The 19,749-nt window shown below is 36.9% G+C and overlaps 1 protein-coding gene across 1 annotated transcript; it reads right to left on the bottom strand.

Annotated features, from left to right (window-relative positions):
- Positions 1 to 1,601: 1,601 nt before the first annotated feature.
- Positions 1,602 to 18,952, bottom strand: LOC106174210 (glutamyl aminopeptidase). Its single transcript, XM_013555644.3, has 19 exons — positions 17,610 to 18,952; positions 12,969 to 13,110; positions 12,506 to 12,637; positions 11,550 to 11,670; positions 9,705 to 9,859; positions 9,380 to 9,493; positions 8,634 to 8,768; positions 8,252 to 8,317; positions 7,825 to 7,890; positions 7,296 to 7,462; positions 6,920 to 6,993; positions 6,288 to 6,439; positions 5,573 to 5,776; positions 5,202 to 5,275; positions 4,883 to 4,984; positions 4,488 to 4,658; positions 4,040 to 4,180; positions 3,687 to 3,768; positions 1,602 to 3,401 (listed from the first exon to the last, which is right to left on the bottom strand). The coding sequence occupies exons 1-19, from the start codon at positions 18,236 to 18,238 to the stop codon at positions 3,252 to 3,254; spliced, it is 2,877 nt and encodes a 958-aa protein (XP_013411098.2). The 5' UTR covers positions 18,239 to 18,952; the 3' UTR covers positions 1,602 to 3,251.
- Between the last annotated feature and the right edge of the window lie 797 nt (positions 18,953 to 19,749).

Below are 19,749 nucleotides of genomic sequence, written 5' to 3' on the forward strand. Positions count from 1 at the left end.
ATGTTCCATTTGAGACCTATAAATTAATCACTCATAAGATACTTTGATTAATGTGTTGAATAATCACTCAGATGATTGGTAGTATACTGCTTATCCTCCATGAACTTGAAAAGAGAAAAGTATTGACTTATAACTACCCTACCAACAACTAAGAATCATGCTCTCCAAAAAATTTTTTTCTAAGTACTCTTAATGAGATTAACACAAAATTGTGTTTAATTTATTATTATTTATATATATTTATTTATTTATTTTGACGATGCCTCAGAAAAAAAGTAGCATGCGATGATAATGATTACAAAAAAACACAGCCCATTTATCCCAGCAGTATAAAGAGTGCTTTTTATAATAATTGTCCTAATTCTTGGTAACAATAGTTTATACATGAAAATTAATTTTCTATAACCATAAATAGCATCATTCATTACCGGAAAAATACGACTGGCAGTCGTATCGGGTGGTCGTCAATCGTTCGTGCTATTCAAAATACAATGAATAGATGGTTCAACAAAGACCGGATGAGTAGCGTATAGGTTTGAGTGTCATAATATCAGTTCACAATTAAGGACGCATTTAAAAACGAAGATGACAATTCAAAACGTGTATCGGTCGCGAGTTTTAAGCGCTAGATGTCACCTCGCATGATCTCTTCAGCGTTCAGGTGGCGCTATTAACGCTGAGTGTAATTGGATGAATATTACCCGTAATATGGTGAATTCTCCAAACTGTTTGACTTCCTGTGTTCCACATACGAACGCTTTGGCTGATGAAGGTAGGGTGAGTTTGTGATACAACAAACTCCAACAAAGGCTCGGGTTAAATTCCCTCGCCTTTGGCCCTTTGTGGTGAATGTCGGAAGGGCCAACAGCGAAAGTGGAAATTCGAGAGTCTTTTGGCACATTGAGGATGGAAATCCAAGAATAGTGCTCACTTGGCTTTTCACACACTCTTTGAATAACGATACGTCACCCATTACTCCGCTCTTTGGTTCTAGGCGGTGAGAACTAAAACCACAATACTATATAAAAACGGTTGAAGATCAATTATCATCAAAATGAATGTGGTATGGTCCACTTTGCCACAGAAAATGTAAGACTGCCTACGGCATTGTGAATTTTTGCAAAGATGAATAACCGTTATTATTGACATATGCCGATTTCACATGAAAAGTATACGGGAATATAATATTCCCAAAAGATGTTTTCAGCATCTTTATTCCTCTTTTGTATTCTTTAAAATCCGATTCTTTTACATTTTTTTCGTCCAAATGAAACTCAAAGCATACTTTTCCACTACTCTCGTTCAGAAAAAGGAAATATTTTTTTATCAATTGTAACAGGTTAATTTAAAACGATGCCTGTAATAACAATAATAATAATAAATGTTCTAATAATTACGCTAAGGGAAAAACAAAAACACTTGTGCTGATGAATCAACGTATTGATCAAAGTACGCGTCTTTTTTTATTTCATGTTATACACCCACTTTTAGTCAAATAGATGAGAAACACGACAAGCAGTCGATGATGAAATGCTATCTTATTAAAGTGGATTCTCTCGATAGGAACTCCCAATTACCATGAAAATAAAGTAACAGCCACCTCACAATATTAATTATTTATTACATATCTATTTCTTTATTTCAGTCAAAGTATTAAGATATCTGCATGACCATGTACTGTGATGAAATCTTTACATAGAATCAGGTAAAACTTGAACTATTATGGCACAGTTGAGGTACATAAAGATAAGATAACAGTTGCCTTGTTTAAAAGTTCTCTAATTGTCTGGTGTAGCTAAAGGATCCTGTTTGAAGAAAAAGCTTTAGCCCGAAAATTGGTCTACACATAAAATATTGCCCCTGTGTTATAAGAAAAAAAATTACTAATGTTCCGGGCCAATAGGCCTACTTACTTAATTTCACTGGACAACTATGAATCAGTCTTGAACTGAAGTAGAAGAGCATTGTTGATTGAATTTTTGGACCAAATGTTCGGTCTAATAAAGCTCTTTTTGAAATGGATGTTGAAGAACATGTAACCTAATAAAACCCATTGGTCCAAGGTGTAACAGAGAGTCCGTCCTTCATTACACTTACATTCATACAGGTAGGGGTAAGCGTGACCTATAGGACTACTGACCCTCTATGCAAACGGTTTCAAAAAGTAACTTCAGTCCACGGTTAGGCTTAACTTCAGTTGAATCAATTGTAGTCCATTACAATAGTGAAAGTTTATAAAAAAACTATTTTTTTTACCGATAGTCACTTTATTTTATTAGACTTCAGTATATATACCCTAGTTGGAAAAGATCAGCATTTTCGGTCTTACGATTTAACTCTTTAGCTGAAGTTTTTATTTTGTGAACGGCCCCAGCAGGGTTATTTGTGACGTATACATCACGTAGGCGCCGGCGCTTCACTATACAGCGATGTTTTGGCTGAATAAATGTATGAAAATAATATATAAAAATTGGTCTTTGTTGACAGGAGGGAGGTGTAGGCCATATGATCAGTTATTCAATAAATCCTTTTGTTTTCAAATTTAAGACAGACAGTACATATCAGAAGGTAAAAGTCGCAATGGCTTTCTGTACCAAATAGGTAATCGCTTGTAGAAACCCTAAATAATGGTCCGACATTCGTTTCTTAGTAAAACTTGGGTGAAATCTTGTTGAAAATTTACAAAAAAAATAACATACTGACATCGCTCTTTACAATAACCTACAAATCTGAATAGTTATGTCTTAGGTTCTTAAATTATCAGCTAAACTCTTAAACTATCAGCTAAACTCTGCTGTTATGAAATTACACGCTTGACCTTATTAATGGATATTGGTCTTTTCTTTTTTGTAAGCATATAAAATGTGCGTATAGTATTTAATTGTTCTTGACAGCCACACATAGGCTTATATTATCATTTATGACTATCAAAAAATGTTCTGGCTACTTAAACAATACGAACCATTTATAGTTATAGAAATACACAACATTAGCGACTGATATTTTTACTCACTTTAAAAGAAGTAATTGTACTAACAAATCTGATAACTCTGCACCTACACCATGTCTATTTGTAAATTATTAAGTATCATTACTCACGAAAATTGACCTGTCGTTTCGACCTTCCCTAAAACGTAGGCACTTACATAAGAAACCTCGTTCACCATTCTTGTAATTTGACAAATTTGAAATATAGATATTTACATTTCTTGTTCTCTCTCTCTTGATAAAAACATTGTCTGTAGTAACATTTAGACATTACTGTTATTATTTAGCCAGTCCACAAGTGTCATTTCATGCTTCTCAATCCAGGCAATATTGCGTTTAATGCCCTCAATGGCTTGTTTACGCCCGCGCTCCCCTGCGCCGGCATCTGGGTACTTAGCAAAAAATTCTTCTACCTGAAATAGAATATTCAATTAAGCATCCTCAGGTAGATCTAAATGTTGTAAAGAAGTTCAATTCAAAATTTACCCTTTTGTAACCGATTACTCCCACCTACCAGGTCATACATGTAAGTTTTAGATATGGGTCTGTATTCTGTGCTGATTCTTTTACTACACAGAGTTCAAGAAACAAAGCTTTATTAGTATAAGTGAGAATTTTCTGGGAAATTTCGCTTAGCCAAAGTTAAAATTAAAAGGAGATAGATATAATAACATCACTATATATCGATGAAGCTCTACCTGTGCTAACTGGAATTTTGTATTGTAGTCGCCGACAATCCCTGGCACCATCCTCCCCAACGATCTGGACGACAAGCCGAATCTGGAAAAAAGGTTAAAAAAGTGCATTTCTGTGGTATTTACAAAACTTCAATATTGAAAATAAAATTATATATACTGTATAAACTAGTGTAACTGCAAACTGTGTGCTACTGGTGGAAAAGTCCAAATGAGAAATTAATTGACTCAATCGCACAACCTGCACCGATTACTATCCGCCTGTTCTTTGTATATGAATAAAATACGTCTTAAAAACTGCCTTCTCAGACTTAACATTTTTTCCCAATAAAATACCAAGAAAAACGTGACAGTACCTTGCAACAATGTCTTCCCAACGCTTCCGTACCCACTCCCACGTTAAACTGTTCCCAATAGGCGTGCTGCTAATGTAGTTTATCACATTAAAGAAGTCCTGAGATCTTACTTTAGTTGGGTCCCAAGCATATTCCAAATATCTGTAAAATAGTAACACATGAATACATACAACATAACAAAGCAACTGAAAATACAACACCCATGTATTGTTTGTATCAAGTGAATACCGTCCAAAATTTCTATACTTGGGGTAAACTTTAATCTGTGCGGAAACTTTTCAACTTTACCCCTATATATTACATCTTTAAACAGCCTGCAGTAGCGCTGTGGTATACGCTATATGATACATTCTTAATATAATGTAAGTACGGGTTTGATATGAATAGGAATTTTTTTTAAAAAAGATCCCAAGTATTCCATAAACGGCCGATTTAGCGATTACGCTACCTGTTCAAGAGCCACAGTTCTTTGAACTGAGCCAGGGCGTAAAGCAGCCTTCGCGCCTCTTGCGGTACGTTCTCTTTTTCATATTTATTCCATATTTTATCCCAGTCCTTCTGACCACTTCGGTAGGAACCGTACTTATACACCATAACTCGGAGGTTAGGATCCAGATATCTGGAGTTAATAACACAATACGACAATTTGATGTGTGTTTGAGTGCCCGTGTCTTCCTGTGAGAGAGAGAGAGAGAGAGAGAGAGAGAGAGAGAGAGACCATGACAAAGACAACAAAATTCTTAAATTAAACGTCTGTTGGCACGAAAACGAAGATTTTAGCGTAGTAGAATTTTCTACGTAATTCAACAAAGACAAAAGATAAGTGAAAGATGATTTACGTACTCATCAGTATCCAGCCACCCTCGAAACTTTTCAGTGGCGTTTCCAAGACAGTCTGCGTCCCCATGCCCACAAGCTAGATTGATGACCGTGTTACGAAGATATCTGTTATATATAAGAGCAAATATATAATTTCTTATAGTAAAACAATTTGACTCTTTCAATTATGACCAAAAGGTTGTTGTTTCAGTTTCCTTGAGAAAGCATTTTATATCATTTATTGTTATGTTAGGAATTTTATCAAGTTTTAAAATCAAAAAATTCAAATTTTACACATTTCAAAAGCAAACAAGGCAGTGTCCGTGTGCTGTAAAATCCTTACTTGTCAAGATGGCTTCCTGTATCTTCCCAACCTAGCTGATCATGGACATTTTTCACCAGTTTTAGGATATACGCCTAAAAATAGACCCTAAAATCATTATCGAGAATTCGTTTGCAATGCCTCTAATAAAACAGCATCAGAACAGGATTTTTCCCTCAAAGAAGGTGAATCCCAGCAACCAAAGTCTATTTAACACTCATCTTCTTAAATGATTCTCATCTTTTCATTACCTCTGTGCCAGTAAAAGAAAGTGCTCGCCTAGAAAAATGTACCGGGATTTATAAATCTCAATTATTCAAAAAATAGCATTTTTTATACATAAATAAAACACATCAGCCGAATCGTTCTTGATTTTTTTCTTTAATACTTGCCATCCATTTGCCATAATAGACCCTAAACTTCATCATGTCTCCTATGTACGTGAAACCCCGCTCTGCGCTGGCCCACGGCAGGTAGTCCTGTTCCCCCTGCAATGCCTTGGTCAGCTCTAACACAATGTCGTAGTTCAGTAGACCAGCAGCCGCCAAGTTGAAAGAGTCATCTATGAGACCCGAACGATCACCGGCGGTCAGTGCCTTCATTTTTCAAATAATAGACATTTTAGAAAATTTTGGTGCTTTTTGTCGTATAGTAATCACAAGATATTGCGACAGTATTTCGTCAGACTTATCACAATCAAAACCCGGCTACAGATACGCTGGGAATTTATTTAATTTTTTTTACTGAAAGTTTAAAAGAACGAGATAGATAGATAGATAGATAGATAGATAGATAGATAGATAGATATCAGCCAAAATTTTTGGTGGGAGTGGGAGGGCGTATGTGTACTTTTAAACTGTAAATGGCAACCACTGTTATATTCATATAAAGATGAACGTTTTGAGTAATTCCATCGCTCCGTCAGATATTCAAACAAACCGTAACTCTAAGTTAATAAACGCTTAGGGTTCATTCCCCATGAAAATATCGTTCTACATGTTTATCTGTTCATCTGAGAGCATTTAGTGACAGTTCCTGAGGAGTTGGATCGATCTATGTAGAACAAGAGTTTCATTGGGAATAAGACCTAAGTTAATTCACACTTACCGAGGGGTTCGATAGAAGTAAATTGGAGAACCGTCGCCACATGTCCTCGGGGTAGTTCACCCTGTAGAAGCCGGTCTGGCCGACGTTAAACTTGATCCACGTAGAAGTGTCCTGCAGATCCAAGCCAGATGGTAGTGGAAATTGCGCTTCCGCTGAAAGGCAATTATTATATTTTTTTACACACACCTGCAACTGTTCAAAACAAGAAATGGAGTAAAGTGACTGGAGCAGAGAGGAAGTCGAGAAAGGTCCTGAAAGGTGGTTTCACTACATGTTCGCGAGAATAACATAGGTTTTAAAAGGTTCCTTTTAACTTCAAACATCGATTGTATTATCTTATTAACCTTCGGCATCGCATCCACTCAAGTTAATTTTTCTACCCAGAACCGCACCGAAAACAAGCAATGTAAAATAACTTGATTAACAGCTCAACGGGAAGATATGTGGCAAGTAATGATACGTAAGGAAATTGAAAGCCTCGTTAGTAGGATGTTTGCATTATACCGTATGTAATGCATTAAGAACACGCAGAGGCACATTTGCAACTAATAACTATTAACGCTCACGGAAAAGCGCGTCTCTTGGACCTCATACAAACTCTTGGAAAACGGTTCAATATAAAGCAGACTTACACGTATTGAGCCACAGCAACGTAACGTCATTATTCACTGAGGTCATGTAATCCACAGGCACCCACCAAATATATCTGCGGTAAGAAACAAAAAAAATTACAGACTGTTTCAATCGTCCTTTTTTAATTACTATCGTCATGTTAGTAATAAAACTGAAAAATTCTTATTTTCATCAAACGTAATAAATAGTTCCATGGGATAAAGATGATCCTGTCAACAATTGTGCTCAAATATTTAAAAAAAAATGTGAGATTGCAGTAAACACTTTACTTTAGCAAGAAATATAGAATTGACTTTTGTTAGTAAAAAGTGAAATCATGAGGCTAAAAAATTAGCAAAAGGCTAAAATAGTGTCTTTTAATTCCCACAAACTTACCCATAATCCGAGGGTTCCTGAGCGCTTCGGTCAGCTTCTGGGTCGGACAGATAGCGTTCCTGTACAGCTTTAAAAATGTTTCCACTGAAGGTTATGTTAAGATAAGGAAACCCCATCTGCCGTGTCCAAGTGTCCATAATGGTCTTGATCGGCTGCGCGCCCGGAACCTGAAGCAGTTCAAAAATTGTCAGTCTGATATACTCCTATTTCCTGCACTGGAAGACGATATGACGCTTTTCCCATCGACCATGTTTTTACCCTGGCTTACCGTGGTTTCCTGTGCGTTGGTCTGTTTTAAGCTCCAGCTCATATTGCCAAATTCCAAATAAACGAATGCGATTTAGCCATGTCACTACCGTCTATCAAATTATGGCCATTTTGAAGTACATCTATCAATAAATCTATTCATTCAATAACGTATTGATCTTTTCATCTGTCGATTGATTTACTTTTTGTGGCTCTTAAACATTTCATCACTTTATAACACCCTGTACACGAGATTGATAAATATGTTAATAATTTTTCTTACCGCTTCCAACGAGGCCCATAGATCGTCTGTTCTGGCATTTCTGTATTCGTACTTTTTCAAATAGTCCTGAATTTTCAAGAGAAGTAATGGCAGATGCAGACCTCATTAGGAGAGAATACATAAGAGCCTAGGAAGCGGAGGTTATTTCTTCTTTTCTTTTCTATCTTTAATTTCTACCCCTACCGTCATCCTTTTTTGTCTTTTACAGAAAAGCAAAAAGAAGTTAAAAAAGTAAAGTATAAAAAAAGTATAACTTCAAATTCGAGCCCATTTTTTTCAAAACAGTTTGGAAAGATACATCAAATGCACTGTCGGGTCTCTTCAAGTAATCGCATATAATCAAATGATTGGGTTATATTTTTTCAGTTTTGCACCAGAGAATATAACACAATATATGTAGAATATGATGGAGATATCGGTAACTCACCTGTATTCCTTGCTTAAATTTCTCTTCTCCCATGAACGCTTCCAGCATCCTAATCACCGCCGCGCCCTGAAATAAGTAGGATATTAACACGTTTATAATGCCCTATCAACTATCCTGGCTTACTTTACCAGTGTTACTCGACCTAAGACGCCAACATAGCAACAACATAGATAACGACAGAAAAGAAAAGAAAGTCATATCTACAGACGAATAACAAGCGAGTAAATTGGTAAAATTGGCAACACCAGAGAGGATTGATATTTCATCGATAAAAGTAAAAAGCAATGTAATAGATGGCGCGTAATTGGCCCAGATATTGCCAAGTTGGTTCCACCAACTGTCTTTGAATAACATCTTCTTAATAATTCTGCAGACGTCTAACCTTGGAGTAAGAAATGACGTCAAACACTTCATTGATTTGATCAGGGTGCTCCACTGGCACTACGATTGGGTGCGAGCTGAGTGCGGCATCATAGCCCATCACTGGCTGCATGTCCTCCGTGACAAACTGGGCGAGCTGAAAGAAAGATAGTAGTATTGTTCATTCCTTTACTTACTGCTCCCCCTCTCTCTTTTCAGGTTATTTACTCATTCATTGTTTTACATATTTGTTTATCCTTTTTATCTTTGGAATTTCTTCATTTTTAAAATTAATTTATTTACTGATTAATTTATTACTTTTTATTATATTTCATTAGCAACTGGAGGATGCCGAGTAACTGAGACCACGTTTCCAAGGTTTCTTCCACTTTTCCTCGAAGATTTCACTGAATTTGGTGATGCTTGTCTCTTAATTTGTTCATCTATATTTCTTTACAGACAACTTAAATAACTTCAAGTATCAGAATGCAAAACACGTTCTGTTGACGACGTGGCATTTCAATACATTCCCTTTCTCAATTATCTTTTTGATTAGTTTCAGTTAAAACAAACGACTTTGAGACCTTTGGCATTACGATTCAGACTTCTCAGTTTCTCCTATACGCCTTAATCACAACATGTTTAAGGTGCATTTTGGATCACTATTATTTTTTCATATTCCACTTTTATTCCACTGTTAACTAATCATATTTGGGGTGGTTCTAACATTAATTACCATATTCTACGATGGTTCTAATGTTAACTTACCATATTCCACGTTGATTCTACGTGTGCCACGCCCTTGTATTCCATAAAGCTGGCAAACCCTTCGTTCAGCCAAAGATCGTCCCACCAATCCATCGTGACAATATTGCCAAACCACTGAAAATTTTTAACTCTTTAAGCGATTAAATAAATATATTAAGCCTTGAAAAGTCAATGAAATTCGACTTCATAAAAATTAATTCGGCAGAGGTTTTAAAAACTTACTTTAGGAGATTAACTTTTTAGAAATTTAAGACCACTCGAAAGATTATGACAAAAAATGTATCAAACTGATAAAGGGCAAAGGAAACGCGGCCATTAATATTACCTGGTGAGCCAGCTCGTGCGCAACCACCACAGCAACTCGTTGTTTATTTCCCTCCGAGGCCTCCGTGGAATTGTACAAAATATTGGTCTCTCTGTAAGTAATCAATCCCCAGTGTTCCATGGCCCCGGAGACAAAGTCCGGTATGGCAATCATATCTTAAAATGAAAAGACAGAACAAATACATTTTACACGTCTTTTGGCACCAGTCTGAGGAATCACAAAAGTACTTGGCAGCAGAAAAAGCTTATGGGAGCTCAAGAATTCAAGGCCATTATTTAGATAAAGAATGGTCCCTGATATCTACATGATGATATCTTTAAAAACAAAACACCAATAAAGATCAATTTTGGCGCCATGATAATCTAATTTATTAGTCACAACGGTAGAGTCTACTGTTAAGACAAATTAGTTTTGGGAGTGCAATCAGGCCTTGGAGACGTGCAGATTATTTCCCTCACTCCTTAGCACGTCACTGTCGCGTAGCAAGGTTAATCTTTTAAAAAAGAAAAAAATATATAAGCCACATTCTTTTAAGACATCTCTTGGAGAGAATGGCAATCGCAATCTCTCATCCCCTTCGCCGTCTCTATTTTCCAGCATGGGAGATGGCTGGAAAGAAATAATTATACAATACTATGGTCGCAGACAAAGTCCCATATATTCAGAGTTAAATACGCTTGACATCTATGCCATGTTATATTTGTTTTTTAAAAGCTCTATGCGCCGGAATGTCGTCATAGAAAACATTATAAAAGTGACACGCAAAACATGTAGTGAAAACGTACTGTTGTGCGATAGCCTGCAATTTTGCAGGACTTAGAAAACAATACAAGAGTAACACGCAATTTTACAAAACACATGAGAAAGCAACCGGATAATCATTCCTGGATAAATTCTACCAGCTTTGCTGCACCGCAGTCATTAGTCTGCCATAATTTCGAACCCCACTCTCCTCCGAATCCTGCGAAATCTCGCTTGATTTTGCGCTATGTCGCGAGACTTAGGGTTATCTAAAATTGTCCCCTCTGAAATCGTTAAAACATATTGAAACTACACTTCAGCGAACACAATTATATCATATAGGGATCTATCATCATCTTTGTGAGAAAATGGCCAAAAATGTATATCATTAAATCGATCTATCTGACAAAGCAAACCATTTAAAGACAAGCTGTCTCGTTAATTCAAAGAAACATCATTGCCCTAAGGTAACAACGTAAAAACCGAAATAATCTAGACTAGCCTGATAGACTGATGGCTTGCTAATAGCAGTCATTTGAAAAATATGGCGAGCAATTTTAAAGGCGAAAAAGTACATTTCAGTAACGAGGACCATGCGCATTGGGTAGTGTGGACTTCACACGTATATATGGTATAACGCCGCATGTCTTTTCTATGATTTAAAGCAGTGAAATGAATGAGAAAAGCAATCCGTTATAGAAAGCCGCCTTATGGTTCTTATTATCTCCAATAAAAATAGACAGACATCTTTTTGGGGGAGTAGAGCCAACTAAATTATATTCCATTTTGTGCTGTATCATGTATCTTTGATCAGGCTAATGTCTTTGAAATATTTGCTCGTGCTCTCATCTTTTTTTGACAAGCTCTTTCACTCCAGGGCTTTAGGTTACCCTTCCCTGCACTTTGGATACGCAGTGACTTTTGATGGAGTAAACCATAACATTAATAGGTCATATAATTTCGTTGCCAAACTGTTTTTGTATGGTTTAAATAAACTCTGTAAAATGTCAATTCTTTTCAAAAATTTGATAAAATGGTTGCTGTGTAAAAAATAACGAAAACAATGGCAGAAGTTTTAATTTATCCAATGCAGGCCATCCTTACCTTGCTTGGGCAATGGGTACGGCATATCATAGTAGACTACAAATAGGTCCATGACTTCCTTGCCCACCCGTAAAGCATAGTCAACCTGAGACACTCTATCAGGAGTGGCATAGACCCTTAACTGAAAAAAGAATTAAATTTTTAGATTGATATATTAGTATATTACAACGAGAGAGAGAGAGAGAGAGAGGTAGTACATAAATCGACATTTGAGAAATTGAAATACTTTTTTTGTCTGCTGCCAAGGAGGTATTGATTTCTTTACGGTGTGTGTGTGTGTGTGTGTGTGTGTGTGTGTGTGTGTGTGTGTGTAAGGGATTATAGTGCCTATAAGGGATCTGTTTTTGCTTTATGATTTAAATGAAATTTTCAGGATAGGTCTCAAACAGGCCATGGACGAAATAATTTGATTTTGGTGACGATCCATCAATTAGTCAATTAATTAATTAATTAATTATTAGTTAAGTAAGTTAAGAGGGAATGAACAGATTGTGATAAAATTTTCAGGATAGGTCACAAATGGGCCAGGGAAGAACTGGTTATATTATGGCCATGCTCCATCAGTAAATTAATTAATTATTAATTATTAGTTAATTACGTCAAAGAGTAATGAACAGCTTTTGATGAAATTTTCAGGTATGTCATAAATGGAACAAGGAAGTAATGATCAGATTTTTGTGATGATCAATTTAATAATAAGTGGTTATTTAATTAATGGTTAATTAAGTCAGAGGTATTGTTTTCATTGCCTCTCTATCTATGATTTGTTACTCTTGACTCTATATCTATGATTAGATTAATTAGAAATTAATTAATAACGAGTGCATCTTGTTTAAGTTGTTTTTCGTGCTTTGTTTTGTAGTTTGTCTTCCTGTTTGTACGTGTCAAAAATTTCTTCGTATCCGTACCAAAATATTCTGTGCAACAAGCCCAAATGTAAGGATGAACATACGCACCTTTGTACCACGTTCCGTAGTCGTTTCTTTGAATTCGAAGTCGCAAACTATGAAACACACAAGATATGTGCTCATAGGCACGGATTTTTCGAAGCGTGTTGCAGTTAGGCCGTCAGCTCTCATACTTGAACTCTAAAAATACAAAAGATAAGAACCTATGAAAAAATGGAGTCAGAGTGGCCGTTTGCGGGATAACGCCCTTTTCTTTATACTTCTACTTAAATAACATAGAAAAAAATTATTTTCTTTTTCTGGGAGTCATAACACGTGCTAATACAACGTCTTTGCTTTACAATAATCTCTAATGTTCACAAAGAGGCAATACAATATAAACACATACAAATCTACTATGTCTTTGGCTTTACACGATGTTGATTAATTTTTATTATTAAGAGACAATACAATCTTATCATTTCGGTTTTGGAAGATGGGGGGGGGGGGGGGGGAGAGAAAAATCTCGTACCTCAACTGGCATGTTAGATAAGGCAATATAAGTTGGATCGTGCACCAGAGTCGTGTTGTAGGTCGCCTTGATGTTGGGCTCATCAAAACACGGGAACGCCTTCCGGGCATCAGTTGGTTCAAATTTTGATGTAGCTAATCCTCTGAAATCAAAGTAAAAAGCCATGGCTGGACTTTTTTCAATAATGGCAGTTATAAAATTTGTTGCGCTCGAAATTTATTACATTTTTCTCAAAAGAATCTGTCACTTTTAGGATAAAAGTGACCCGGATCTTTATCAGGTCTTAACAAAATTGAGAAAGATGGTGCATGTGAATCGACTGATTATAGGGGAATAAAAGCCTAACTAAGGTAACGGCGATCAATAGAATTCACAGAAGAGCTGCACAGGTTATCGCCTGATGTTAAACAGTAAGACAGTGAGCATGAGGATCATTTAAACACAGCCAAGGGAATCCTCTTTGCCCACATGGAATTTCTGACATATCCAAAGTACCTCCTTAGAAGTGACTCCACTGCTCGTATTTATCTTTTATAATTATCTTCATTAGGAACATTTTTTAAGGCGTCTGTAGAACTCATCGATTATTATGTGCTGTGTTTGGTCCAGATATATGGACATACAAACTCAAGTGTAGGCGAGTTTGGGAACCACCATTGGTTTCATAGTTATTAAAAAGAACGCTGTTTGTGAGAGAAATGTTATCGTTATCGGTTTCAATTGTTACTTAAAATTAAAAAGTAGCTCTGGGTATGTCAAAAGTCAAAAATTGTAAACTTTTCTGTATTTCATAGAAAACAAACAAATAAGCACCGAACGTTATAAATTTCGACCTGCCCCCAGCACACACACACGCGCGCGCGCGCGCGCGCACGCACGCACGCACCGTCATCTTACATATGTCAAGCAATGTTAAGAAAGTAAGACTCTTTAAAAATGACACTGGCATCTCCCCTTTAGGGAAAAGGCACTGGGGAAACGTGGAATTCGGCATTAACGTATCCTTATCTTGTCACAATTAAGTAGACACATATCTCACAGGAATGTTCAAAGACAGTCCAACCAACATCTTATCTTCTTAAGCCAACACAAGGTACATGTAGCCAATATTGCCAACGTTTGCTTTAGCAATTATGTTCTCGTATCTAGTAGGTTTCTCACACAATATAAGCTCTTCAGCAAGCAACCGCCAAGTCATTTTGTAAAAAGTTTTACAAACTGAAAAATCTGTTACTGTTGCATTTGAAGAAAATCACACTGCTTTACAGGGTTAACAAACACATGCTAGTGAATGTCTATACTTTTTAAGCACGCGATGCCAATGCGGAGTGCAAACGGGAGAAAGTAAGAATCACGGTCGACCTCTGGTTCAAATATAATCTGACTTTGCATCCGGATTACACTCCGATAAGCTTGTCAGAGCGCATTCAGCACAGCAGACTAACAGATCCGCGGATCAAATATGGCTGACCCACTTGAATGCTTGTTGCGTAATCCCCGCGGGGAATCTTTTCAGTGTCTAATGGGGATTAAGGATATTAGTACCCTTTGCCAAAAACTCCTTATTTACTGCCTTACATATGCACCTTGGATAACAGATTCGGTGTTCAGTGACTAAATGAATAAACATTTACACTCATGTCATCTTAAGATTGGCGTCATAATTGCGATTTTGGGATAAAAATGGAAAAATTGGTTTCTCCAATTTCTCCTTTACCTGAACACCCACGAACACCGTTTTAACACCAATTTAATGACACCATTTAGTACTCCAAAACCTTGCCAGCGATTTTTCTTAAAAGTCTAAGTTCAGATTTTGTCGTTGATAAAGCAAAATAATGCCGTTTAATAAAAACTAATTAGAGGCCCCGGTGTTGTAGCCCATACACTTCCAGCCAACTCTGTCTGTTTTCGTGATAAAATTTTGTTCAGGGATGAAGTTACGACCCATATCGATTGCTATCTTACCTCAAAATAAGTTGACGAATAAAGTACTGATTTGGTTATTCTTTTGCATTGCGACGAGAAATATAAACGCCGATATTTTATATTTTTGAGGGTTTTTCATTGTTTTCAATCCGCACAAAGATAGAGGCATCATTGAATAATTAGATGCAGGAAAAACTCATTTTCGGTACCCGGATGATAATAAAAGGTTACAATACCCTTAAGAGGCAAGCTTTTTAGGTCCCCATATTTGAACCGCAAATCTGCTAGTCCGCTGTTCTGAATACGCTGTAAGATATTTACGACTATCCGCAAAAAAAGAGAAAATGACTTAGGCTTATCACTAGTAAAGTACATGAGTAAATTGCATTGACGACATAATTCCTACACAAAGTTCTTTCACTCGACCTATTAGTCTTCTCTCGGATCGATTCTAAGCGGATAAAATGTCTTCTTCGAGCAAGTACATCACCTTCCACTGTCAATGAGAGAGAGAGAGAGAGAGAGAGAGAGAGAGAGAGAGAAAGTATGCTTGGGTGGAAGTATGAGGCATAGCTCTCCACTCTGCCAGGGATCTAAAAACTGGCAAAATTTAAATTACTGAAAAAATTACTCTCTTACACAAGCGAAGTCCATAAAACCCCCACCCACTGATGATTTTGATAATAACTAGCATTAGCAGAATGAAAAAGAGCCAGAACGAACAAGAACGAGAGAGTAAAGTTGGAACCGAAAACTTTATCATCGAGTGCAAACTTACTTGATCGTACAGCCTGCAATTTGACCTCAAAACATGTGAAAACGTAAATGATTTTGCACGAGATTTGTCTCAGATTACACTTTCTCTGTAAAAATGATTTTCTTCTACCACAAAAACGCATTAATATCTATTTATTTCCAGCACAACATGCTCCGACAATATGTGTGATTTATGAAGGGCATCGAAACAAAAACAAATTTCTTTTGAACAGGTTGTTTATAAATGTGTGCAACCTAAAGCCTTACATTTTAAGTTTTGTTTGTCGAGCAGATGCTTTGATACGGACCAATTTCTAATTTACAAATAATTTACAGGTTTACTCATCGCTGTCATCTCGATCAGTTGTGTTTACATAAAAAAAACGAGTTTCCATCATTTTTTAATATTGAAAGAGATAACGTGTTACAAAAATGAAGAGAAATGGGTATACTTAATGGTAAAACAAGTAAAATGCTCCCAACGCTCACATTCCCACAGGGCCCTTGGCATAAGGCCTGACTGTACTGTCGGCTATGCTTCCTAAATGTCACTTCATACACTTATAAAAGACATGAAAGTCGATGTTTTATTCCTTTTTGTGTCCCCAAAGAGTTTTAAAAATGGAATCGAACATTCATTTAGGCAGTTTCAGGCACGGAGAGCAAACATGGAAATTTCTCTCTTCGGATACCTAATTCCACATATTTTGCGCATTAGAGAAATTGTATGATGACGATTCTGTTATTATTTGGTCGACAGCTGAATTGTTAATGATTTTAAAACTTAAAAATCGAAGAATATTGTTTATTTGTTGAGTCCATTTCAAATTAAAGCTTTTAGTTAATAGACTAAAGAGTTGCTGTGAGAGCAAATGGTATTCAGTAAACAAAAGACTATCGCTCGTTGCACTCTAACTCGTTAAGGGATAGGAGCTACAAGAATAATAAACAATGTATATAATATATCGCTATGTTGGGATATTTATAGCAGTAGTGTGAATTTGACTACATCGTTAAACCAAACTTAACAGTTAGTATAGTGTTTTATTGGGGATTTATAATACAATCTTACGTTGGTCGAGAGAAGGTAGAAAATGTCGATGGCTCTTTGTCCTCTGATACCACGGTAAACAAGTGACAGATAAGGCACACAAAGGATTTTATCTTTAAGACACTGCACCACCCCTTAATGTGACCTAGGTGCAGTGTGCTATTCAAAGCACGTTTTCCAACGACAACCATAAACAGGCCGTTCTTTGATAAGAATGTAAAAGTTGCTCGAGGACACCGCATCAAACGCTAGTCTCTTTAATGTCTTTGCGTTTGACAAAAAAGGAATGAGGTGGAAAACCTCAGTGGACTTGTGTATACATGTCCAAATCCCATGTTATCACTAAAACACTTAAAGGGATAACAACTGTTCGTATAATATCCATATTTTACAATAAATGCATTGTAAACAACTCACAGAAATATAATATATTCTATTTTACCTCCAATACAGCGGTCAACGCAATTATTTTGGAATTTTTGCTTGCCATCACATCACGTGACCTTCATAGATGGCTACACTCTGTGATCATCTCTTAAGAGAAATTTACAGAAAAAAAAAACAAACTTTTTAGAAAAAAAAACAGGGACTAACTTTGAATTTGGAATGGATTCATTTACCATTGGTAAGTAAGGGAATTCCTTTACTCTGGGAAAATCCATTTTTTGGCCAAAATGAGCAGTTGTTATCCCTTTAAGTTGAAGGAGGCGCATAGGAGCTATAAGTCCCCTTTAAAAAGGACCTCTGGCTGAAAACGACGACTATTGAAACAAGAAAACCCACAATACACAATACTGTGTTTACTGTTTTAATTTAGTATCTAAAAAAAACATTAGCACTTTGTGCAACACATTAGGCGCATTATTGATTTTCCTATCATATACAATACATTGAGCTGTTCTTACCTTGTTTCTCCCGTAATACTATTCACATAGGTACTTTTATAAAACCCTACAATCCCATTAGAGAGAGAGCCCTCAAATGTCAAGTGTAGTACAACTTGGCTGTTTGCAGATATATTACTGTTTGTTTCAACTACCCAAAACTGGTTTGGAATGTAAGAAAAATTCCTACTGATCGGGACATCTTGGCCGGTGTCCTTTTCGGTCAAGCGCGTGGCCGTAACGTCGAGGTATTTTATGTGAATTAATATATGCCTAGTTTCTTCTGTGATATTCAATTCCACGGAGACATTCCCGTAGAATGTGGAGTGATTCCCATAAAAATCTGGATATAATGTTATGTCATAGTGGGTAGGAATGATGTGAGGTGGTAAACGCAAATTTCTCCAGGGCTCTGAACTTGGCCAGGGGGAAGCCGTTGAAGCACCAGTTGTACGGTCGGTGGAGTGAGGAACTGCTGGAGATCCAGTTCTGGCTTCTTGCACTGGGGACGCCACCTCGGACGCACAGTCTCGTAAATACCACGTTAAAAGCCCAACAAGGACTGGTATGGCAACAAATAGAAAGCCGAGTATGGCGGCTTTCGTTCGACTGATGGACCAATGCTTGTGCATCCTCACCGAAGGTTCCATCGTAAAAAAATCAAATCCCTTCAGGCCCAGCACCCTCTCGCTGTTCTCTTGCTCCTCGTCGGCCGTGTTGAAGTGTAAACTGGCATAAATCGCGATAAAGGTGTTCAGCTCTGTTTACTGAATATCAAGAGACCGAATCAGTGTTTACATACACGTATACGATCATTGATGAGCATTATGTTATCAGAATCTGTGACTACCTGCGTATGTATGCTCGTGCACGCCCCTTTTATCCACCTTCTTTCTTGGACACACTTAAAATGCGCGATGTTCATCTTGCTCCTTTTTTAAAAAGTTATTGCCACTTTATAGATGGCCTGTCATAACTGAAGACCACTGCAAACAATGAGAAACCCGAATACGTTTTTTTTTTCCACAGAAAAATGAATATCATTCCCAATTTTGCCAGTCTGTGGTTAAGGCTTGAGCTTGGTGCTTGGTCTCTTCAGACTAATTGAGTGCATTTGCAGCAATCTACGCCAGGCAGCCCTAAATATAACTACTTCACAGCCACCGGATTGTGAAACTCTGGTTTTAAATGAGTATCCAACTGTGAGTGCGCAAGAAGCAGCAAACGGCATCGATAATTTGGCTCATTGAGTGCCTTGAATTCTTCTAAAATCCCCTTATGGCTCCAACTCACCAAGTTATGCTCTTTTAAGTGCGACCCCATGAAGGCACATCGAACCTTTCACCTGTAGCGAACAGCATAAGAAACAGACTACAAAAGAAACAATGTTCATTCGTTTCACACCCACTTTCATTATTAAGGATTTAAAACCACCGCACGTGCCAAGTCCAATAATAAGTTATCGCGTGTTGAGTTCTTATTTTTTTAAATCCATTTCTTCAGCACTGTTGGTTTTAATACCAGTTCACCTGGCGCGACTTATTACGATTAAATATTTCAAAAAGGGAATATTTCTTAGAAGTAATTAAAAGATGAAATTGCTCTCCATAAGCAAAGCCGAATGCACGAGGATCTCTAGATTTATATCATTTCAGAAAGATACGATGTGGATATTGTGGCAGTTGTCTGAGACCATATGTTGTAGTAGATGAGAGCCCTCCGCGCTGGACAAGATTATCAAATCTGGAATGTCTGTGCATTTCACCCCTCTATAAGCCCAATGATGTTTGAGAACATTTCTTAATGTGCAGGCTACACCTGTAGCGATAATTGGAATAATGTAAAAATCGCTCGTAAGCCTATTTGCTTTCAGAAATGAGGCGGAATCCACTTTTTCCATAGACATTTCAAATTATCTTAATGTCGCTACCTCATGTTTTTCAAGAACATCCTGTTCTAAGAATACGAACACGTATTGAGATCAACTAAAATTTATCTTGTTTCTCTTTACACCTGGAAACTAAGAGAGAAAGTAAAGGAGGTCAGAACTTTGCCTTATGAAAATCTAGTCAAAAAGATTTCAGGGTTGTTGAAACATTTACAGGCTTGCCATTGAAGACCTTGGAATTTTCAAAAGCTTGGATGAAAGAGGATTACCCTT

The sequence above is a fragment of the Lingula anatina genome, chromosome 2, assembly GCF_051362555.1.
Source record: "Lingula anatina isolate TDL-2025a chromosome 2, LinAna3.0, whole genome shotgun sequence".
NCBI lineage: Eukaryota > Metazoa > Brachiopoda > Lingulata > Lingulida > Lingulidae > Lingula > Lingula anatina.